This window comes from Sphaerodactylus townsendi, unplaced genomic scaffold (genome assembly GCF_021028975.2).
Source record: "Sphaerodactylus townsendi isolate TG3544 unplaced genomic scaffold, MPM_Stown_v2.3 scaffold_19, whole genome shotgun sequence".
Taxonomy (NCBI): domain Eukaryota; kingdom Metazoa; phylum Chordata; class Lepidosauria; order Squamata; family Sphaerodactylidae; genus Sphaerodactylus; species Sphaerodactylus townsendi.
In genome coordinates this window covers 1,960,914-1,984,312 of record NW_025950352.1, presented here as the reverse complement: position 1 = coordinate 1,984,312, position 23,399 = coordinate 1,960,914, and the positions used below count along the sequence as shown (strand labels likewise).

The 23,399-nt window shown below is 67.8% G+C and overlaps 1 protein-coding gene across 1 annotated transcript in view; it reads left to right on the top strand.

Annotated features, from left to right (window-relative positions):
- The window catches only part of RECQL4 (RecQ like helicase 4), a 52,277-nt gene that overhangs the window by 2,827 nt on the left and 26,051 nt on the right, over nucleotides 1-23,399 (top strand). Inside the window, exons 3-9 of the mRNA XM_048482690.1 lie at nucleotides 2,542-2,575; nucleotides 3,714-3,822; nucleotides 15,177-15,358; nucleotides 17,416-17,544; nucleotides 18,345-18,488; nucleotides 19,314-19,406; nucleotides 22,273-22,409. Coding sequence (XP_048338647.1) covers nucleotides 2,542-2,575; nucleotides 3,714-3,822; nucleotides 15,177-15,358; nucleotides 17,416-17,544; nucleotides 18,345-18,488; nucleotides 19,314-19,406; nucleotides 22,273-22,409 — 828 coding nt within the window. The remainder of the gene's footprint in view (nucleotides 1-2,541; nucleotides 2,576-3,713; nucleotides 3,823-15,176; nucleotides 15,359-17,415; nucleotides 17,545-18,344; nucleotides 18,489-19,313; nucleotides 19,407-22,272; nucleotides 22,410-23,399) is intronic.

Here is a 23,399-nt window from a genome sequence, read left to right as displayed (position 1 = left end):
AAGGGTCTTAGACATCCCCAAATGTTTTGGGAAAAGGGAAAATCTCCACCTTTCTGTATGACTGATTGATGATGTGGGCATTTTAGGGTGTATTCTTTTCTGCCATTTTGATGTAACCTGTTTGAATGCTATAAAAGTAAGAGCACGCTGCCATTTTGTGTGGCTCCTCTGATACTCTATTGCCCTGGTTGGCTGAATAAAAATCAAATCGATTTTATTCTGTGTCGGCTTGAGCTTTCTTGAGCTTCTTTAAGTTTATTGGTTAACCCGCGTTAACACAGAGACCGGGACTTACCCTAAGCCACCTGGGCACCCGGGGCAGGACATCTTCTGTGTGCAAAGGAGATGCTGTGCCACTGAGCCACGACCTCTCCAGTGGGCAGGGAGGGTGTAAAAATGATGCTCCAGGGGTCCGGTCGCTCGACCCTCTACTCTCAGTCTGCATCTAATAGCGCTCAGATAAGAGAAGGTTAAGGGGTTACATGGTAGCCATGTTTAGATATTGGAAGGGATGTCATGTTGGTGTGGGAGCAAGCTTGTTTTCTGCAGCTCCAGAGACCAGGACTAGGAGTCACGGGTTCAAGGTGCAGGAAAAGAGATTCCTCCTAAACATCAGGAAGAACTGTATTGTCGAAGGCTTTCACGGCCGGAATCACTGGGGTGCTGTGTGGTTTCCGGGCTGTATGGCCGTGTTCTAGCAGCATTCTCTCCTGACGTTTCGCCTGCACGTTTCGACCACTCTGACAACCACTACGTCAGACTACACAGAGAAGCCATTGAAATTCACAAGCACATGGACAACTTCAACAGGTAGGAAGAAACCATGAAAATGAACAGAATTTTGCTGCCAGTGTTGAAAAACTCTAGAATCAAGACAGTGACTGAACAGCTCCACACAAACACAGGACAACTATAGACAATAGCAATCAAAGGCAACAAAGACAAGGATACTTCTATTCAGATGCATTCACCTATTGACCTTGCTATCTTCATTGTTACTCCCAGGCTACAGACTTCTTTGTGTCTCACATACCAGGCTACTCTATTCAGAGGGCCTCACCTTTTGACCTCACAGCATATATACTCCACTTGCTTTCCATTCCTACTATCAGATCCTCTGAAGATGCCAACCACAGATGCAGGCGAAACGTCAGGAGAGAATGCTGCTAGAACACGGCCATACAGCCTGGAAACCACACAGCACCCCATCAGGAAGAACTTCTTGACTGTCAGGGCCGTTCGACAGTGGAATGCCCTACCTTGGACTGTGATGGAGGTTTTTAAAGAGAAGCTGGAGGGCCATTTGTTAGCTTTGATTATAAACTAATAACCATCATGCCTCTCCTGATTTTGCTCTGCCCTACCTTACAAAGTTAAAGTTTAGACTGTAAGAACTTTGGGGCAGGGATCTTTTTTGCTCAGGCTACAGGGGTGCGCACATCGACAAAACACAAGCAGCTGAAATGATACATGAAAAGCGAAGCCATATGGGAACAGTATCCCAGTGCTTTTAGCAGGACCTGCTAAAGATCCCAACATCACTTTTGAGTCCTGTAGATCTCTTATTTAGAATTGATCAAGGGTAAGCCAGCAGTGGGAGGGGGGATGCTGCCTTAAAAAGGGATGGTAGAAGTCTAGGCTGCTGTATGTTGAGAATTACAGGGCCATACTAAGCCAAATCACACCTTTCTAAGTATATTGGCTTTCATGGATTTAGAAAGGGGTGACAGTGTTAAGATGATGGATCAGGATGCTCACTTTATTAGCTTAATTTGTGACCGAAGAAGAAGAAGAGGAGGAGGAGGAGTTTGGATTTATATCCCCCTTTCTCTCCTGTAGGAGACTCAAAGGGGCTTACAATCTCCTTGCCCTTCCCCCCTCACAACAAACACCCTGTGAGGTGGGTGGGGCTGAGAGAGCTCCGAGAAGCTGTGACTAGCCCAAGGTCACCCAGCTGGCGTGTGTGGGAGTGCACAGGCTAATCTGAATTCCCCAGATAAGCCTCCACAGCTCAGGCGGCAGAGCTGGGAATCAAACCCGGTTCCTCCAGATTAGATACACGAGCTCTTAACCTCCTACGCCACTGCAAAGAGAGTTGCACTCCCTTTAAAAAAAATTAATCCAGCAATTGTTTATACCTCTATGCTGATGAAACTGTGTAAATAAATACATGTTATAACATTTGAAAGCTGCAGCTTATGAGATGCTGAGTTCCCTGCCATGATCCAGATTCTGTTTTTTTGTGGTTTGTGATGGTCCTGGAGCCATACATGTGTACTTTTCTACTTGATATTATCTAGCAAAACTTTTTAAGATCTAGGAGATCTTTTGTCTTCAGTTTCAGTTTTCGGAAGCCTCTCTGAAGAAACGATGGATAGATGCAGTGAGGTCAAATTGCTGCTGAAAAAATGGGAGGCTTCGTTTCTTCAAGAACGCCAGAGGAGACCCAGCAAGGTACGTGAGACATATTGGTCTGAGCCCAATAGCAGTCAGAGAAATTTCCAGAGCCGTGTCTAATGAGTGCGTATATATTTTTTCTAGGCAGACGTTGAAGGTGCTCCTGACGAGATTAAAGGCAAGTGTTTCTCTACTCTGATTTTCTTTGTACGGCCAGGGTGAAGGGGTACGGTTGAGTTGGCAGAATTGGTTTAACCAAGAGGGCGATATTGGTTGATTTGGCTTGTGGTGCACTCTTTCAGTTTTTTATTAATTAATTAATTAATAGGCTGCCTCATCCCCGAAGGGCTCGAGACGGCTTACAATATGGCTGTTCTCTGAGACTGCAAATCAATACAATATAAAACTTAAACCCATTAAAACTTAAGCAGCAGTTACTAACAATAAATATAGATTAAAACAACAGAAGTTGTTTAAAACAGGCGCCCGATCTGAAGGCCAAAAGAAAAGGGAGGGAATAGGCAGGGCCCAAGATGGGAAAACAGGCAGCCTCAGTTTCAGTGGGGGGCGGTAGAACTGTGGCCAGCCCCTTCAAAAGCCTGGTGGAATAGCTCCGTCTTACAGGCCCTGCGGAACTCACCAAGGTCCCGCAGGGCCCAGACAGCTGGAGGTAGAGCATTCCACCAGGCAGTGTTGTGTTCAGGAGGATGTGGTAAACTTTGGCTGCAATCCTAAGAATACTTTCCTAGGAGTAAGCCCTGCTGAATAAATAGGACTTACGTCTAAGCAAACGTGTTCAGGATTGCTCCCTGTGTCTCAAAACATATAACTGTTGACCATTGAATGCCCTGCAAGCAGAATAAATTGGCTGGTTGTTATGTGTTTTCCAGGCCATGGTCTGGTAGTTTTTGCACCTCAATGTTGCACCCACATCTATGACTGGCATAATTTGGCATTGCTCATTTAGATTTCATTGAACGCATGATGCTGCCTTATGCTGAGTCTAATTCATCATGGTAGGCATTTTCCACTCTGATTGGCAGCAATTCTTCAGGGCTTCCGGCTGAAAAAGTCTTTCCCAACACCTGCTACCCAATCCTTTTTAGGGGGCTGAACTTAAGACTATCCTCAGACAAAGAGGCTCTTTGACTGAGCCCCAATTGATTATCTTTTGTAAATGTTTAACATCTGTCTGAAAAATTGGGTATTAATACCATTTGAGAGAGAAAACGTCGGATATGGTGGACTCTAGAGCTTGTTTGGACTGATGATTCCCCAAAGATCTCAAAAACTGCTTTTCTTTTCTTGTGGCACAGACCTGTATAGAGAGTACAAAATGCTGAAGCACGACAAGGGCACTGAACTGGAAGTGATCCGCCAGCAGAGATCTCGGGATCCCCCCGCAGTCAAGCAGGTAGCAAAGGGGTGTTTGTGTTTTGAGAGTGTCGTGTTCTCTGTTCATCTTGATCATGCAGAGAAAGATTGTCACTGGATTCATTTGATTTGGGATTTTTTAATTTAACCCCCTTTTCCTTTCTTTTGCAAGGAATAATAATTATTGTGCCATATTTTTGTAGCAGTTTTCAGAGATGATTAGAACAACAGCTAGGCTGTAGATGAGCATCACACCCTGTCTGAGTGGGGATTTGGACCTGGATTTATTTATTTTACTTACTTACTGCCAAGGTCATCTAATCTAACCCCCAAGCAATTCTGTAACTACAGCTATAATAATATCCCTGTCTAGCAGATAGCCAATCAATACTTAAAAACCTCCAATGACAAAGAATCCACCGTCTAATGAGGAAGAATGTTGCAGTGTTGAACACAACTCTCCGTAAAGAAGTTCTTCCTCAAATTTAGTCGAAACCACTTTTGCTGTAGTTTATATCCACTAGTGCAGGGGTCTGCAACCTGCGGCTCTCCAGATGTTCATGGACTACAATTGGCCATGCTGGCAGGGGCTGATGGGAATTGTAGTCCATTAACATCTGGAGAGCCTGGGGGGGGGGGGGGTGGGGGGGGGGGGGGGTGGGGGGGGGGGGGGGTGGGGGGGGGGGGGGGTGGGGGGGGGGGGGGGTGGGGGGGGGGGGGGGTGGGGGGGGGGGGGGGTGGGGGGGGGGGGGGGTGGGGGGGGGGGGGGGTGGGGGGGGGGGGGGGTGGGGGGGGGGGGGGGTGGGGGGGGGGGGGGGTGGGGGGGGGGGGGGGTGGGGGGGGGGGGGGGTGGGGGGGGGGGGGGGTGGGGGGGGGGGGGGGTGGGGGGGGGGGGGGGTGGGGGGGGGGGGGGGTGGGGGGGGGGGGGGGTGGGGGGGGGGGGGGGTGGGGGGGGGGGGGGGTGGGGGGGGGGGGGGGTGGGGGGGGGGGGGGGTGGGGGGGGGGGGGGGTGGGGGGGGGGGGGGGTGGGGGGGGGGGGGGGTGGGGGGGGGGGGGGGTGGGGGGGGGGGGGGGTGGGGGGGGGGGGGGGTGGGGGGGGGGGGGGGTGGGGGGGGGGGGGGGTGGGGGGGGGGGGGGGTGGGGGGGGGGGGGGGTGGGGGGGGGGGGGGGTGGGGGGGGGGGGGGGTGGGGGGGGGGGGGGGTGGGGGGGGGGGGGGGTGGGGGGGGGGGGGGGTGGGGGGGGGGGGGGGTGGGGGGGGGGGGGGGTGGGGGGGGGGGGGGGTGGGGGGGGGGGGGGGTGGGGGGGGGGGGGGGTGGGGGGGGGGGGGGGTGGGGGGGGGGGGGGGTGGGGGGGGGGGGGGGTGGGGGGGGGGGGGGGTGGGGGGGGGGGGGGGTGGGGGGGGGGGGGGGTGGGGGGGGGGGGGGGTGGGGGGGGGGGGGGGTGGGGGGGGGGGGGGGTGGGGGGGGGGGGGGGTGGGGGGGGGGGGGGGTGGGGGGGGGGGGGGGTGGGGGGGGGGGGGGGTGGGGGGGGGGGGGGGTGGGGGGGGGGGGGGGTGGGGGGGGGGGGGGGTGGGGGGGGGGGGGGGTGGGGGGGGGGGGGGGTGGGGGGGGGGGGGGGTGGGGGGGGGGGGGGGTGGGGGGGGGGGGGGGTGGGGGGGGGGGGGGGTGGGGGGGGGGGGGGGTGGGGGGGGGGGGGGGTGGGGGGGGGGGGGGGTGGGGGGGGGGGGGGGTGGGGGGGGGGGGGGGTGGGGGGGGGGGGGGGTGGGGGGGGGGGGGGGTGGGGGGGGGGGGGGGTGGGGGGGGGGGGGGGTGGGGGGGGGGGGGGGTGGGGGGGGGGGGGGGTGGGGGGGGGGGGGGGTGGGGGGGGGGGGGGGTGGGGGGGGGGGGGGGTGGGGGGGGGGGGGGGTGGGGGGGGGGGGGGGTGGGGGGGGGGGGGGGTGGGGGGGGGGGGGGGTGGGGGGGGGGGGGGGTGGGGGGGGGGGGGGGTGGGGGGGGGGGGGGGTGGGGGGGGGGGGGGGTGGGGGGGGGGGGGGGTGGGGGGGGGGGGGGGTGGGGGGGGGGGGGGGTGGGGGGGGGGGGGGGTGGGGGGGGGGGGGGGTGGGGGGGGGGGGGGGTGGGGGGGGGGGGGGGTGGGGGGGGGGGGGGGTGGGGGGGGGGGGGGGTGGGGGGGGGGGGGGGTGGGGGGGGGGGGGGGTGGGGGGGGGGGGGGGTGGGGGGGGGGGGGGGTGGGGGGGGGGGGGGGTGGGGGGGGGGGGGGGTGGGGGGGGGGGGGGGTGGGGGGGGGGGGGGGTGGGGGGGGGGGGGGGTGGGGGGGGGGGGGGGTGGGGGGGGGGGGGGGTGGGGGGGGGGGGGGGTGGGGGGGGGGGGGGGTGGGGGGGGGGGGGGGTGGGGGGGGGGGGGGGTGGGGGGGGGGGGGGGTGGGGGGGGGGGGGGGTGGGGGGGGGGGGGGGTGGGGGGGGGGGGGGGTGGGGGGGGGGGGGGGTGGGGGGGGGGGGGGGTGGGGGGGGGGGGGGGTGGGGGGGGGGGGGGGTGGGGGGGGGGGGGGGTGGGGGGGGGGGGGGGTGGGGGGGGGGGGGGGTGGGGGGGGGGGGGGGTGGGGGGGGGGGGGGGTGGGGGGGGGGGGGGGTGGGGGGGGGGGGGGGTGGGGGGGGGGGGGGGTGGGGGGGGGGGGGGGTGGGGGGGGGGGGGGGTGGGGGGGGGGGGGGGTGGGGGGGGGGGGGGGTGGGGGGGGGGGGGGGTGGGGGGGGGGGGGGGTGGGGGGGGGGGGGGGTGGGGGGGGGGGGGGGTGGGGGGGGGGGGGGGTGGGGGGGGGGGGGGGTGGGGGGGGGGGGGGGTGGGGGGGGGGGGGGGTGGGGGGGGGGGGGGGTGGGGGGGGGGGGGGGTGGGGGGGGGGGGGGGTGGGGGGGGGGGGGGGTGGGGGGGGGGGGGGGTGGGGGGGGGGGGGGGTGGGGGGGGGGGGGGGTGGGGGGGGGGGGGGGTGGGGGGGGGGGGGGGTGGGGGGGGGGGGGGGTGGGGGGGGGGGGGGGTGGGGGGGGGGGGGGGTGGGGGGGGGGGGGGGTGGGGGGGGGGGGGGGTGGGGGGGGGGGGGGGTGGGGGGGGGGGGGGGTGGGGGGGGGGGGGGGTGGGGGGGGGGGGGGGTGGGGGGGGGGGGGGGTGGGGGGGGGGGGGGGTGGGGGGGGGGGGGGGTGGGGGGGGGGGGGGGTGGGGGGGGGGGGGGGTGGGGGGGGGGGGGGGTGGGGGGGGGGGGGGGTGGGGGGGGGGGGGGGTGGGGGGGGGGGGGGGTGGGGGGGGGGGGGGGTGGGGGGGGGGGGGGGTGGGGGGGGGGGGGGGTGGGGGGGGGGGGGGGTGGGGGGGGGGGGGGGTGGGGGGGGGGGGGGGTGGGGGGGGGGGGGGGTGGGGGGGGGGGGGGGTGGGGGGGGGGGGGGGTGGGGGGGGGGGGGGGTGGGGGGGGGGGGGGGTGGGGGGGGGGGGGGGTGGGGGGGGGGGGGGGTGGGGGGGGGGGGGGGTGGGGGGGGGGGGGGGTGGGGGGGGGGGGGGGTGGGGGGGGGGGGGGGTGGGGGGGGGGGGGGGTGGGGGGGGGGGGGGGTGGGGGGGGGGGGGGGTGGGGGGGGGGGGGGGTGGGGGGGGGGGGGGGTGGGGGGGGGGGGGGGTGGGGGGGGGGGGGGGTGGGGGGGGGGGGGGGTGGGGGGGGGGGGGGGTGGGGGGGGGGGGGGGTGGGGGGGGGGGGGGGTGGGGGGGGGGGGGGGTGGGGGGGGGGGGGGGTGGGGGGGGGGGGGGGTGGGGGGGGGGGGGGGTGGGGGGGGGGGGGGGTGGGGGGGGGGGGGGGTGGGGGGGGGGGGGGGTGGGGGGGGGGGGGGGTGGGGGGGGGGGGGGGTGGGGGGGGGGGGGGGTGGGGGGGGGGGGGGGTGGGGGGGGGGGGGGGTGGGGGGGGGGGGGGGTGGGGGGGGGGGGGGGTGGGGGGGGGGGGGGGTGGGGGGGGGGGGGGGTGGGGGGGGGGGGGGGTGGGGGGGGGGGGGGGTGGGGGGGGGGGGGGGTGGGGGGGGGGGGGGGTGGGGGGGGGGGGGGGTGGGGGGGGGGGGGGGTGGGGGGGGGGGGGGGTGGGGGGGGGGGGGGGTGGGGGGGGGGGGGGGTGGGGGGGGGGGGGGGTGGGGGGGGGGGGGGGTGGGGGGGGGGGGGGGTGGGGGGGGGGGGGGGTGGGGGGGGGGGGGGGTGGGGGGGGGGGGGGGTGGGGGGGGGGGGGGGTGGGGGGGGGGGGGGGTGGGGGGGGGGGGGGGTGGGGGGGGGGGGGGGTGGGGGGGGGGGGGGGTGGGGGGGGGGGGGGGTGGGGGGGGGGGGGGGTGGGGGGGGGGGGGGGTGGGGGGGGGGGGGGGTGGGGGGGGGGGGGGGTGGGGGGGGGGGGGGGTGGGGGGGGGGGGGGGTGGGGGGGGGGGGGGGTGGGGGGGGGGGGGGGTGGGGGGGGGGGGGGGTGGGGGGGGGGGGGGGTGGGGGGGGGGGGGGGTGGGGGGGGGGGGGGGTGGGGGGGGGGGGGGGTGGGGGGGGGGGGGGGTGGGGGGGGGGGGGGGTGGGGGGGGGGGGGGGTGGGGGGGGGGGGGGGTGGGGGGGGGGGGGGGTGGGGGGGGGGGGGGGTGGGGGGGGGGGGGGGTGGGGGGGGGGGGGGGTGGGGGGGGGGGGGGGTGGGGGGGGGGGGGGGTGGGGGGGGGGGGGGGTGGGGGGGGGGGGGGGTGGGGGGGGGGGGGGGTGGGGGGGGGGGGGGGTGGGGGGGGGGGGGGGTGGGGGGGGGGGGGGGTGGGGGGGGGGGGGGGTGGGGGGGGGGGGGGGTGGGGGGGGGGGGGGGTGGGGGGGGGGGGGGGTGGGGGGGGGGGGGGGTGGGGGGGGGGGGGGGTGGGGGGGGGGGGGGGTGGGGGGGGGGGGGGGTGGGGGGGGGGGGGGGTGGGGGGGGGGGGGGGTGGGGGGGGGGGGGGGTGGGGGGGGGGGGGGGTGGGGGGGGGGGGGGGTGGGGGGGGGGGGGGGTGGGGGGGGGGGGGGGTGGGGGGGGGGGGGGGTGGGGGGGGGGGGGGGTGGGGGGGGGGGGGGGTGGGGGGGGGGGGGGGTGGGGGGGGGGGGGGGTGGGGGGGGGGGGGGGTGGGGGGGGGGGGGGGTGGGGGGGGGGGGGGGTGGGGGGGGGGGGGGGTGGGGGGGGGGGGGGGTGGGGGGGGGGGGGGGTGGGGGGGGGGGGGGGTGGGGGGGGGGGGGGGTGGGGGGGGGGGGGGGTGGGGGGGGGGGGGGGTGGGGGGGGGGGGGGGTGGGGGGGGGGGGGGGTGGGGGGGGGGGGGGGTGGGGGGGGGGGGGGGTGGGGGGGGGGGGGGGTGGGGGGGGGGGGGGGTGGGGGGGGGGGGGGGTGGGGGGGGGGGGGGGTGGGGGGGGGGGGGGGTGGGGGGGGGGGGGGGTGGGGGGGGGGGGGGGTGGGGGGGGGGGGGGGTGGGGGGGGGGGGGGGTGGGGGGGGGGGGGGGTGGGGGGGGGGGGGGGTGGGGGGGGGGGGGGGTGGGGGGGGGGGGGGGTGGGGGGGGGGGGGGGTGGGGGGGGGGGGGGGTGGGGGGGGGGGGGGGTGGGGGGGGGGGGGGGTGGGGGGGGGGGGGGGTGGGGGGGGGGGGGGGTGGGGGGGGGGGGGGGTGGGGGGGGGGGGGGGTGGGGGGGGGGGGGGGTGGGGGGGGGGGGGGGTGGGGGGGGGGGGGGGTGGGGGGGGGGGGGGGTGGGGGGGGGGGGGGGTGGGGGGGGGGGGGGGTGGGGGGGGGGGGGGGTGGGGGGGGGGGGGGGTGGGGGGGGGGGGGGGTGGGGGGGGGGGGGGGTGGGGGGGGGGGGGGGTGGGGGGGGGGGGGGGTGGGGGGGGGGGGGGGTGGGGGGGGGGGGGGGTGGGGGGGGGGGGGGGTGGGGGGGGGGGGGGGTGGGGGGGGGGGGGGGTGGGGGGGGGGGGGGGTGGGGGGGGGGGGGGGTGGGGGGGGGGGGGGGTGGGGGGGGGGGGGGGTGGGGGGGGGGGGGGGTGGGGGGGGGGGGGGGTGGGGGGGGGGGGGGGTGGGGGGGGGGGGGGGTGGGGGGGGGGGGGGGTGGGGGGGGGGGGGGGTGGGGGGGGGGGGGGGTGGGGGGGGGGGGGGGTGGGGGGGGGGGGGGGTGGGGGGGGGGGGGGGTGGGGGGGGGGGGGGGTGGGGGGGGGGGGGGGTGGGGGGGGGGGGGGGTGGGGGGGGGGGGGGGTGGGGGGGGGGGGGGGTGGGGGGGGGGGGGGGTGGGGGGGGGGGGGGGTGGGGGGGGGGGGGGGTGGGGGGGGGGGGGGGTGGGGGGGGGGGGGGGTGGGGGGGGGGGGGGGTGGGGGGGGGGGGGGGTGGGGGGGGGGGGGGGTGGGGGGGGGGGGGGGTGGGGGGGGGGGGGGGTGGGGGGGGGGGGGGGTGGGGGGGGGGGGGGGTGGGGGGGGGGGGGGGTGGGGGGGGGGGGGGGTGGGGGGGGGGGGGGGTGGGGGGGGGGGGGGGTGGGGGGGGGGGGGGGTGGGGGGGGGGGGGGGTGGGGGGGGGGGGGGGTGGGGGGGGGGGGGGGTGGGGGGGGGGGGGGGTGGGGGGGGGGGGGGGTGGGGGGGGGGGGGGGTGGGGGGGGGGGGGGGTGGGGGGGGGGGGGGGTGGGGGGGGGGGGGGGTGGGGGGGGGGGGGGGTGGGGGGGGGGGGGGGTGGGGGGGGGGGGGGGTGGGGGGGGGGGGGGGTGGGGGGGGGGGGGGGTGGGGGGGGGGGGGGGTGGGGGGGGGGGGGGGTGGGGGGGGGGGGGGGTGGGGGGGGGGGGGGGTGGGGGGGGGGGGGGGTGGGGGGGGGGGGGGGTGGGGGGGGGGGGGGGTGGGGGGGGGGGGGGGTGGGGGGGGGGGGGGGTGGGGGGGGGGGGGGGTGGGGGGGGGGGGGGGTGGGGGGGGGGGGGGGTGGGGGGGGGGGGGGGTGGGGGGGGGGGGGGGTGGGGGGGGGGGGGGGTGGGGGGGGGGGGGGGTGGGGGGGGGGGGGGGTGGGGGGGGGGGGGGGTGGGGGGGGGGGGGGGTGGGGGGGGGGGGGGGTGGGGGGGGGGGGGGGTGGGGGGGGGGGGGGGTGGGGGGGGGGGGGGGTGGGGGGGGGGGGGGGTGGGGGGGGGGGGGGGTGGGGGGGGGGGGGGGTGGGGGGGGGGGGGGGTGGGGGGGGGGGGGGGTGGGGGGGGGGGGGGGTGGGGGGGGGGGGGGGTGGGGGGGGGGGGGGGTGGGGGGGGGGGGGGGTGGGGGGGGGGGGGGGTGGGGGGGGGGGGGGGTGGGGGGGGGGGGGGGTGGGGGGGGGGGGGGGTGGGGGGGGGGGGGGGTGGGGGGGGGGGGGGGTGGGGGGGGGGGGGGGTGGGGGGGGGGGGGGGTGGGGGGGGGGGGGGGTGGGGGGGGGGGGGGGTGGGGGGGGGGGGGGGTGGGGGGGGGGGGGGGTGGGGGGGGGGGGGGGTGGGGGGGGGGGGGGGTGGGGGGGGGGGGGGGTGGGGGGGGGGGGGGGTGGGGGGGGGGGGGGGTGGGGGGGGGGGGGGGTGGGGGGGGGGGGGGGTGGGGGGGGGGGGGGGTGGGGGGGGGGGGGGGTGGGGGGGGGGGGGGGTGGGGGGGGGGGGGGGTGGGGGGGGGGGGGGGTGGGGGGGGGGGGGGGTGGGGGGGGGGGGGGGTGGGGGGGGGGGGGGGTGGGGGGGGGGGGGGGTGGGGGGGGGGGGGGGTGGGGGGGGGGGGGGGTGGGGGGGGGGGGGGGTGGGGGGGGGGGGGGGTGGGGGGGGGGGGGGGTGGGGGGGGGGGGGGGTGGGGGGGGGGGGGGGTGGGGGGGGGGGGGGGTGGGGGGGGGGGGGGGTGGGGGGGGGGGGGGGTGGGGGGGGGGGGGGGTGGGGGGGGGGGGGGGTGGGGGGGGGGGGGGGTGGGGGGGGGGGGGGGTGGGGGGGGGGGGGGGTGGGGGGGGGGGGGGGTGGGGGGGGGGGGGGGTGGGGGGGGGGGGGGGTGGGGGGGGGGGGGGGTGGGGGGGGGGGGGGGTGGGGGGGGGGGGGGGTGGGGGGGGGGGGGGGTGGGGGGGGGGGGGGGTGGGGGGGGGGGGGGGTGGGGGGGGGGGGGGGTGGGGGGGGGGGGGGGTGGGGGGGGGGGGGGGTGGGGGGGGGGGGGGGTGGGGGGGGGGGGGGGTGGGGGGGGGGGGGGGTGGGGGGGGGGGGGGGTGGGGGGGGGGGGGGGTGGGGGGGGGGGGGGGTGGGGGGGGGGGGGGGTGGGGGGGGGGGGGGGTGGGGGGGGGGGGGGGTGGGGGGGGGGGGGGGTGGGGGGGGGGGGGGGTGGGGGGGGGGGGGGGTGGGGGGGGGGGGGGGTGGGGGGGGGGGGGGGTGGGGGGGGGGGGGGGTGGGGGGGGGGGGGGGTGGGGGGGGGGGGGGGTGGGGGGGGGGGGGGGTGGGGGGGGGGGGGGGTGGGGGGGGGGGGGGGTGGGGGGGGGGGGGGGTGGGGGGGGGGGGGGGTGGGGGGGGGGGGGGGTGGGGGGGGGGGGGGGTGGGGGGGGGGGGGGGTGGGGGGGGGGGGGGGTGGGGGGGGGGGGGGGTGGGGGGGGGGGGGGGTGGGGGGGGGGGGGGGTGGGGGGGGGGGGGGGTGGGGGGGGGGGGGGGTGGGGGGGGGGGGGGGTGGGGGGGGGGGGGGGTGGGGGGGGGGGGGGGTGGGGGGGGGGGGGGGTGGGGGGGGGGGGGGGTGGGGGGGGGGGGGGGTGGGGGGGGGGGGGGGTGGGGGGGGGGGGGGGTGGGGGGGGGGGGGGGTGGGGGGGGGGGGGGGTGGGGGGGGGGGGGGGTGGGGGGGGGGGGGGGTGGGGGGGGGGGGGGGTGGGGGGGGGGGGGGGTGGGGGGGGGGGGGGGTGGGGGGGGGGGGGGGTGGGGGGGGGGGGGGGTGGGGGGGGGGGGGGGTGGGGGGGGGGGGGGGTGGGGGGGGGGGGGGGTGGGGGGGGGGGGGGGTGGGGGGGGGGGGGGGTGGGGGGGGGGGGGGGTGGGGGGGGGGGGGGGTGGGGGGGGGGGGGGGTGGGGGGGGGGGGGGGTGGGGGGGGGGGGGGGTGGGGGGGGGGGGGGGTGGGGGGGGGGGGGGGTGGGGGGGGGGGGGGGTGGGGGGGGGGGGGGGTGGGGGGGGGGGGGGGTGGGGGGGGGGGGGGGTGGGGGGGGGGGGGGGTGGGGGGGGGGGGGGGTGGGGGGGGGGGGGGGTGGGGGGGGGGGGGGGTGGGGGGGGGGGGGGGTGGGGGGGGGGGGGGGTGGGGGGGGGGGGGGGTGGGGGGGGGGGGGGGTGGGGGGGGGGGGGGGTGGGGGGGGGGGGGGGTGGGGGGGGGGGGGGGTGGGGGGGGGGGGGGGTGGGGGGGGGGGGGGGTGGGGGGGGGGGGGGGTGGGGGGGGGGGGGGGTGGGGGGGGGGGGGGGTGGGGGGGGGGGGGGGTGGGGGGGGGGGGGGGTGGGGGGGGGGGGGGGTGGGGGGGGGGGGGGGTGGGGGGGGGGGGGGGTGGGGGGGGGGGGGGGTGGGGGGGGGGGGGGGTGGGGGGGGGGGGGGGTGGGGGGGGGGGGGGGTGGGGGGGGGGGGGGGTGGGGGGGGGGGGGGGTGGGGGGGGGGGGGGGTGGGGGGGGGGGGGGGTGGGGGGGGGGGGGGGTGGGGGGGGGGGGGGGTGGGGGGGGGGGGGGGTGGGGGGGGGGGGGGGTGGGGGGGGGGGGGGGTGGGGGGGGGGGGGGGTGGGGGGGGGGGGGGGTGGGGGGGGGGGGGGGTGGGGGGGGGGGGGGGTGGGGGGGGGGGGGGGTGGGGGGGGGGGGGGGTGGGGGGGGGGGGGGGTGGGGGGGGGGGGGGGTGGGGGGGGGGGGGGGTGGGGGGGGGGGGGGGTGGGGGGGGGGGGGGGTGGGGGGGGGGGGGGGTGGGGGGGGGGGGGGGTGGGGGGGGGGGGGGGTGGGGGGGGGGGGGGGTGGGGGGGGGGGGGGGTGGGGGGGGGGGGGGGTGGGGGGGGGGGGGGGTGGGGGGGGGGGGGGGTGGGGGGGGGGGGGGGTGGGGGGGGGGGGGGGTGGGGGGGGGGGGGGGTGGGGGGGGGGGGGGGTGGGGGGGGGGGGGGGTGGGGGGGGGGGGGGGTGGGGGGGGGGGGGGGTGGGGGGGGGGGGGGGTGGGGGGGGGGGGGGGTGGGGGGGGGGGGGGGTGGGGGGGGGGGGGGGTGGGGGGGGGGGGGGGTGGGGGGGGGGGGGGGTGGGGGGGGGGGGGGGTGGGGGGGGGGGGGGGTGGGGGGGGGGGGGGGTGGGGGGGGGGGGGGGTGGGGGGGGGGGGGGGTGGGGGGGGGGGGGGGTGGGGGGGGGGGGGGGTGGGGGGGGGGGGGGGTGGGGGGGGGGGGGGGTGGGGGGGGGGGGGGGTGGGGGGGGGGGGGGGTGGGGGGGGGGGGGGGTGGGGGGGGGGGGGGGTGGGGGGGGGGGGGGGTGGGGGGGGGGGGGGGAGGGGGGGGGGGGGGGTGGGGGGGGGGGGGGGTGGGGGGGGGGGGGGGTGGGGGGGGGGGGCGGAGGGGGGGGAGGCGGGTGCGGAGGGGGGGGGGAAGGGGGGGGGGGGGGAGGGGGAGGGGAGCGGGGTGAGGGGGGGGCGGGAGGGGGGGGGTGGAGGGGTGGGGGGGGGGGGGGGTGCCCATCAGCCCCTGCCAGCATGGCCAATTGGCCATGCTGGCAGGGGCTGATGGGAATTGTAGTCCATAACATCTGGAGTGCCAAAGGTTCGCCACCATGGGCACACTTTTCTCTTGACTCAGCCCCACCTACCTCACAAGGTGTCTGTTGTAGAGAAAGGAAGGGAAAGGAGCTTGTAAGCCCCTTTCAGTCGCTTTACAGAAGAGAAAGCAGGGAGATATAAATCCAAAACTCCTCTTCTCCTCCTTCTTTGTAAGGTACACTGGTTGCCCCATTGGGCTTGAAGCCTGCTGGGCTTGATCCTGTGTGGGGCTGAGGAGGAGGGGGTATGGTCAGAGGTGGGATCCAGCAGGTTCTCACAGGTTCCCGAGTGTAGGTTACTAATTATTTGTGTGTGCCGAGAGGGGGTTACTAATTGGTGATTTTGCCACGTGGTTTTTGCCTTAGTTACACCCCTCCTCTCAGCAGCAGCGCGCAAAACTTGAAGCAATCTAGCAGGAGGTGAACCGGTATGTGTGGCAGCCTGCGCCTGTGTGCATTCGTTTCCCGCCCAAGGACCGGCGCAGCGGCTGCGTCCTTGCCACAGCCCTGCCCAGGAATGCCCCGCCCCTGGAATGCCCGGCCATGCCCCCGTCGTGCCCCACCCAGCCCCATTGGCGCTACGCCACAGTTTGAATCCCACCACTATGGGAACCTATTACTAAAATTTTTCGATTCCACCACCGGGTATGGTGCTGTTTCTCCTGCCCCCTGATCACTGCAGTGAGGACGAAGGGTGTCTGTGGACTTAGCCTACCTCTTGATATCTTTGCAGGTATGGAAACAGAAGTGGCAAAAGAAGGGAGAGCAGTTTGGAGGAGGAGGAGGAGGAGGAGGCCGGCACGTGGACCGGAGCTCTGATGCTTGCTTCAGATGTGGAGGGCTTGGTCACTGGGCATCCCAGTGCAAGGGCAGAGGTGAGCAACCTGACTGCTGTGGCCAAACGCAAAGGCAGGTCACGTGCTGGTTAGAGTGGAGAACCAAGTCGAGAAGATCCGGAAGCCAAGGCAAGACGTGGTCAGACGGTGAACTGAAGTTTCCGCCAAGGGAGTGGAGGAGAAGGGCCCCGTATTTGCACTCTTGTCGAAGAGAAGCAACGTGACTTTGCAGCGAACTGAGCCTGGGGAGAAAAGGTCAAGAGGCGGGGCCTAGGCCTTGAGTTTGTTCAGCGGGATGGGTGGTGATGCCGTCCTTGGGTTTGGGGGGAGCCAATGAAGAGAGGGAGGCTGCCAGGGAGAAAATCCAAAGTCCAGTCCTGGTCAGAGCGAGGTGGAGGTGATTGTGAAATCTCTAAACAGGCTAAGCAGAACCCCTGGCAAAGTGTTTCTCCAAGCAGAAGGAAGGCGTTCTGCTGTCTTAAATGTGAAAGAGCATCCCCTTCTGGGTGGTCTTTCAGTGATCACAGCCAGTGTGGTGTAGTGGTTAAGAGCAGGTGGATTCTAATCTGGAGAACCGGGTTTGATTCCCCACTCCTTCACCTGAGTGGCAGAGGCTTATCTGGTGAATCAGGTGTGTCCTCCACACTCCTACATTCCTGCTGGGTGACCTTGGGCTACTCATAGTTATTTGAACTCTCGCAGCCTCACCTACCTCACAGCGTGTGCGTTGTGGGGAAAGGAAGGGAAAAGGAGTTTGTCAGCCGCCTTGAGTCTCCTTACAGGAGAGAAAGGGTGGGGGGTAGAAATCCAAACCCTCCTCCTTCTTATAAGAGCAGCAGTGGCGTAGGAGGTTAAGAGCTCCTGTATCTAATCTGGAGGAACCGGGTTTGATTCCCTGCTCTGCCACCTGAGCTGTGGAGGCTTCTCTGGGGAATTCAGATTAGCCTGGGCACTCCCACACACGCCAGCTGGGTGACCTTGGGCTAGTCACAGCTTCTCGGAGCTCTCTCAGCCCCACCTACCTCACAGGGTGTTTGTTGTGAGGGGGGAAGGGCAAGGAGATTGTCAGCCCCTTTGAGTCTCCTGCAGGAAAGAAAAGGGGGGTATAAATTCAAACTTCTTCTTCTTATTATTATTATCATCATTATCATCATCATCATTATTATTATTATTATTATTATTATTATTATTATTTATTATACAAAACAGTTACACACAGCAAGCAAGATCAATATGCTGGATTTTGTATTACATCACACGTCGGACACTTCCCAAGCATCTAGGACTGTGTGATGTATCGCATCAATAATGCAGAGCCGAGTAGGGCGGGCCTTTGCAGCTGACATATGGTGATCTTTGTTAGCCAATTGTTTTGTAGCGCCGCTCAGGATCTTTAGCATCACCCAGTGTACCGAACCACTGGGACCACCTTTACTGGTTTGTGCCAGAGTCTTTGTAGTTCAATTCATCATCATTATTATTATTATTATTATTATTATTATTATTATTATTATTATTATTATTATTATTTATTTGGAGCCTTTGCCCACTGCCTTTTGGATTGGGTGATGAACTGCACTGTCCTGTATCATCCTTCAGTGTGCTCACTTAGACCCTTGTCGGCAGATTTAATAAGATTTAATAAGAAAAGGCTAAAAGATTGTGCCCATGTAACGATGGCTCGGTTGAATCTCTGGCCCACCAATTACTACACTGTCTCAGGTTCAAGGAAATCAGATCCAAGTATGTGACTCTTACTCCTTTACATTTACCCCATCTCCCCGATTTAATTAGATTACACTACTTGTTGGACAATCCTGATCCTTCTCTCTTTTTGATAGTGGCAGACTTTCTCCTGGAAATGACCAAACGCCAGTAGATTTCCTTCGACCTAACATTTATTTCCTGTATTGTATATGCTTTTTAATCCGTTTTTTTATTATTGTTGTACTGTTGTCTATGCCAATAAAGGCTTGCTACTACTCAGAGCCTTGTTCTGCCTTGAGGCCCAGCTCTTCTAGCAGAGGCTGCGCACACAGGTTCCTGACCGCGTTTGTAGCAGATAACAGGACTTTCCCCCCTTTCTTTTACTGCAGCGGCAGAACAGCTTCCAGTTGGGGACCCCTCCCAGAAGGGAAATGGCTGCGTGGCAGAAGAGGAGGTCCCCCTGCTTACTCTAGAAGAAGTGGCTCAGATGACCAACACAGCCTACCGCAAGGTCTCAGGTAGGAGGCAAAGGGGGCGGCGGGTGGGAATGCCTCCAGGTGGAAAATCTTTGAATGGGAAGTGCAGTAACTTGAGCAGGGATGCCAAAGGCTCTGTGCGCTCGAGGAAGAAGAAGAAGAAGAAGAGGAGGAGGAGGAGGAGTTTGGATTTCTATCCCCCCTTTCTCTCCTGCAGGAGACTCAAAGGGGCTGACGATCTCCTTGCCCTTCCCCCCTCACAATAAACACCCCGTGAGGTGGGTGGGGCTGAGAGAGCTCGGAGAAGCTGTGACTAGCCCAAGGTCACCCAGCTGGCGTGTGTGGGAGTGCACAGGCTAATCCGGTTCCCCAGATAAGCCTCCACAGCTCAAGAAGAAGAAGAAGAGTTTGGATTTATATCCCCCTTTCTCTCCTGCAGGAGACTCAAAGGGGCTGACGATCTCCTTGCCCTTCCCCCCTCACAACAAACACCCTGTGAGGTAGGGGGGGCTGAGAGAGCTCCGAGAAGCTGTGACTAGCCCAAGGTCACCCAGCTGGCGTGTGTGGGAGTGCCCAGGCTAATCTGAATTCCCCAGATAAGCCTCCACAGCTCAGGCGGCAGAGCTGGGAATCGAACCCGGTTCCTCCAGATTAGATACACGAGCTCTTAACCTCCTATGCCACTGCTGCTCCTGCTCCCGGAAAGTGCCGCCCTGAGTGGAGCGGATCGGCCGGATCCAACCTTTGGAGAGTTGACCCACCTTGTCACCCAAACCTTCATCATCCAGACTGATGGAGAGAATGGAAGTGTTGTCTCTTCAGTGGCGTTTTTCCCTCCTCAGCTGACGGTTGTGCGAGCAGCCCAGGAGCTCCAAAGCAGGAGGAAGAGGGTCACCTTCATGTGCCAAGGCCTGCGTATGATCTTCCCTCCCCGCCCGCACCAATGCATCCTCTCTACGAACCGGGGCAGGATGGGAAGGTGAGAGGTAAGGTTTCCAGAGGACTCCTCTGCTGTCCCACAGAAGTTTGGAGGTTGCAGATCTTCATTTTGGGAGCCCAGTGCAGTGGTTAACCAACAAACTCTCATTCCCTTTGAAAGCAAACTAACCAGACAGGTTTTGTGGTGGACCTCGGGTTGCCAGGAGGGTTCTGGGGTGGGGAAAGTGTCTCAGAAGAAAAAGTCAAGAGAAAAATAAGATTGGCGACTTACTGGATGTTCTAACCACAGAGTTCTTGATGATTCTTAGCGCTTACAGGAAGTTCTGACCATAAAGTTCTGGAGTATGCTAAGAGGTACCCAGAAGTGACAAGGTTAGCTCTAGCAGTTGTGTGGTAAGATTACCATAGAGTTTCTGGCAATTATTAGAGCTACCCTTGTCACTTCTGGGTAGCTCCAGGAATGGTCAGGAACTCTATTCTCATTCCTTTCTGCAAGAAGACAAGGCTTTGTTTTACTTATTTTTTTTCTCCCCAGTATGGTTGAAATCCCCCCTCCCCCAGCTTTGGTTTCCACCTGATGATCATTTGAGCATCAGTAGGCAAAGGCTGCAAATACATGCACTGCAAATACATGACAGAGTATAACTGCAGCATACTGGAGTGGCACTGGAGCCATAGGGATGGCTCGCCCAAGGCTGCACCGTTGTTTGATCACACCTTTGGCCATGCCAGGTTAAATATTTGCAACCCAGGAGAAAGGAAAGCTCAGCTCAAGCCTCCCGCTGCGGGCCAAAAGAAGCTTCCAACTCTCCCTTCCCTGAAGATGCTACGTGGCCCCTCCTCTGACTTGGACGTGTCTGTGTTTTGGACAGAGACCCCTCCTGAAGTGTTCCGCGCTCTGTCTGAGCTGGGCTACAGCTCTTTCCGGCCAGGACAAGAAGCAGCAGTGATGAAGATACTCTCAGGTACAGCTGTTTTGTTTCCTGGCACTAGGACAGGCCAAGCTGGAGTGAATGGAGGCATCCCAGTGAACTTGCGGCAATCGTGGCCAGAGGCTGACTTAGCAGAGGTAGCTTCCAGGTGCCTTTAGAGCACAGGTGTCAAACTGTGCTGCCAGGGGATGATGGGAACTGTAGTCCATAACATCTGGAGGGCCACGAGTTTGACACCTGTGCTTTAGAGGCTTGGGTTCAGACCCTGCTCACCTCCTTCCAGTCCAGACAAGTACAGGTATCAGAGGGTGACTAGCAGAAAGATGTTTGGCTTCTCCTAGGCCAGTGATGGTGAACCTTTTCGAGACCGAGTGCCCAAATTGCAACCCAAAACCCACTTATTTATTGCAAAGTGCCAACGCGGCAATTTAACCTGAATACTGAGGTTTTTGTTTAGAAAAAACGGTTGGCTCCGAGGCATGCGTTACTCAGGAGTAAGCTTGGTGGTAGTCGGTGGCTTTGCTTTGAAGCAACTGTGCAACTCTTCCAACGGGTGAATCACGACCCTAGGAGGGTTTATTCAGAAGCAACCCCCATTGCCAGCAACCAAGTTTACTCCCAGGTAAAGGATCGCGCTGTAGTTCTTCGTATGAAAATCAGTGGGGTTTAATAGCGCTTAACAGGGTTATCTACACTACTTTCCCAAAACTAGTTCTTAGGTTTAATGCTAATAATTGAGCCCAGCAGCCCAGGCCAGCCTAGATGTGGGGGGGGGGGACACTCTGTTTGCGCGTGCCCACAGAGAGGGCTCTGAGTGCCACCTCTGGCACCCGTGCCATAGGTTCACCACCACTGTCCTAGGCTCCTCTTGACACTGAACTTTGGAGAGGGAAAGGGTCTCTGGGGTGGGTCACTGGATTGTCTGAATCACAGTTCCATCAATAAGCTTTTTGAACTATGAGGACCATCTAATGCTCCAGATGTGCGGGTGTTACACCTCAGGCCTCTCTGGTTTTCTGGTCTGGTTTATCTTCAGGCTCCATGGGTCCTACTGCTATGGAGGAACGAGAGGGGTAGCTCCTGGGGAAGCAGTGTGGTGGACTGGAGAGCTGGGTTTGATATCTCACTTGTCCACGTAAGCAGCAGACTCTGATCAGGAGCCACAGGTGAAAGAAGTGCCAGATTTCTCTTTCCCCTCCTACGCAAGTGACCACTGGGCACTTCCCCAGAGTTCTTTTCCAGTCTGATTTCAGCACCATGTTCCCTGCGGACAGTTCCCTGCGGACAGCTCCCTGCATTCTGCATTCTTGTTGGGGCTGCAGCCGCAGCGGCTGAAATCACACACGTCTGGAAAATGCAGAAAGATTGACATGTGACTGTAAATCCACCGTCCCGCACAGCCATTAGTTGGTTCAGGAACCTGACGCAAGCACATTTAAAACCGCCTTTCAGTTTTTTTCCATGCAAGCACAACAGGAACTGTGCAGGAAGGGTGTCAAGCAGTGGTGGGATCCAAAAATGTTAGTAACAGGTTCCCATGGTGGTGGGATTCAAACTGTGGCGTAGCGCCAATGGGGCTGGGTGGGGCACGATGGGGGCGTGGCCAGGCATTCCGGGGCAGGGCTTTGGCAAGGATGCCACCGCTACGCCGGTCCTTGGGCGGGAAACTAATGCGCGCAGGCGCAGGCTACCACGCACGCCGGTGCACCTCCTGCTAGACTGCTTCCAGTTCTGCGCACTACTGCTGAGAGGAGGGGTGTAACTAAGGCAAAAACCACATGGCAAAATCACCCATTAGTAACCCCCTCTCGGCACACGCAAATAATTAGTAACCTCCTCTCGGGAACCTGTGAGAACCTGCTGGATCCCACCTCTGTTGTCAAGCCCCGGATCTGCAGACCAATATAGGACTCCAAATTTCAAATCAGAAGTCTTTATTGACAGACATCATGGGTAAAGCCAAAGAAGCCAGTTCTGAAGAACTGACTTCGGGTACAGTCTTTTATTCCCAAGGTTCCCCCCTCCCCCTTTCACACCCTACATAAAAGGCAAAGATGCCCTCCTTCCTGTGCAAAGGAAGATTGTCTTGCACCTCTCATGGTGAAAGATTTAATTAGTGCCAAATAGTGTGAAAGAAAGTGAGTTGGGCTGATCTACTTGCCTGGAGGGCTGGTAAATCCAGGAGAGACATGGCATGCCAAGTCCAGAGGTGGGATCCAGCAGGTTCTCCCCAGTTCCTGAGAGTGGGTTACTAATTATTTGTGTGTGCCGAGAGGGGGTTACTGATTGGGTCCGCTTTTCCGTTAGAAATTCCATTAGGTCCAAAAATCATAAAGTCCTGTTGTTTCCTATGTGGCTGGTTAGCGAAGGTAGAAAACGGGATCATTCTCCCTGTTGGGCTGTTTTAAAAACATGTTTTAGAAATATGGTCAAGTTCCTTGTTTAAGGAAAGTCTCCTTCTTTTGATTTCTAGAAACAAAATTAAGTATTTGAAAGTATTAAGTATTTGACAGGCAGTCAATTAGAGGAGAAGTAGTTGTTTCTGTTGGCAGCAGACGATAGGACTTGCTAAAATGAGTTTAAATTATGGACAGAAAGATACCAGCTGGAAATTAGGAACTTTTTTTACAGTAAGAGTTTTTACAGTAACAGAGAAATTATTAATGCCCTGCCCCCGGAATGCCCGGCCACGCCCCTGTCGTGCCCTGCCCAGCCCCATTGGTGCTACGCTACTGTTTGAATCCCACCACCATGGGAACCTCTCACTAAAATTTTTGGATCCCACCACTGGCTAAGTCCCGAATGAAGAAGAAATTCCCGGGCACTTTCTTCCACACTTTGCTTAGGAGCACTCTTCTGAATTCCACCTCATGGTCTCTAATTCTGCTCCTCCTCCCAGGGCTCTCAACACTGGTGGTCCTGTCAACAGGAATGGGCAAATCTCTCTGCTATCAGCTTCCTGCATATCTATATGCAAAGAGGTCAAAGTGCATCACATTGGTGATATCTCCGCTGGTGTCCCTGATGGATGACCAAGTAAGTTGGCAGGCTCATGGGATGCTGAGCTTGGCATGGTCTCCTTGCTTACGGCCCATAGGGCTCCTTGTGGGTGAGGGTGGAGAGGAAACCTCTTGGTCCCTAGATCGCTTTTGTTGCCCACAGGAGTTGCAAAGCCGCTGTCTTCTGCTCAGGGGAAATTCCTCTTTCTGAACCTGCCATAATTCGTTAAAGGGGCCCATTTCTTTCCAGGCAGAGGGCATCTTTTCGTTGCTCCCATGAGCGCCCGCAGTCAACTTGATATCAATGGAAAGGAATTGCAGGGAGGGGATTGTGGTACAGTTTTGAATCCTGGCAGCAGTCTAGCTATTGGCTAAGGGGAACAACGATATCCTTTTTTAATGAGAATTTTTATTTATTTTACACATCTAAATAGCACATGCATAGAAAGACAAAGAAAAGAGCCCGATCTATTCCCCCTTCCCCCATAATAATATATTTTTTATTTTATATACCGCCCTCCCCCTGAGGGCTCAGGGCGGTTCACAACAAGGTTAAAACATACATTAAAACATATATTTAAATATTAATTACATAAAAACAGAACCCATTTAAAAATGTGGATGGCGTCTGGCTACCCCACTCCCCCCCCACCTTGTGCCCACGGGAGGCCAGATGACACGGTAGATGTATTTTTAACCAGGCTGGCCAAACGCCTGGCGGAACAGGTCCAGATCTCTGCAGGCCCTCCCAAGTGAAAGCTCTGTGGGAGTCCCGCCTGAGGAGACCCTGAGTCTCCCCTAGGGAGCCTGTTCCACCAGGTCGGGGCCAGGGCTGAAAAGGCCCTGCCCCTCGTCGAGGCCAGCCTGATCATTTTGGGGCCAGGGAACACGAGTAGGTCCTCCTCCGAGGAGCGGAGGGGCCTACCGGGGCAATATGGGGAGAGGCGGTCCCTCAGGTAATACTAAATGAAAAGAAAAAGGAAAGGAAAAAAACACCTACACAAACACCTACACATACATAGGGTGA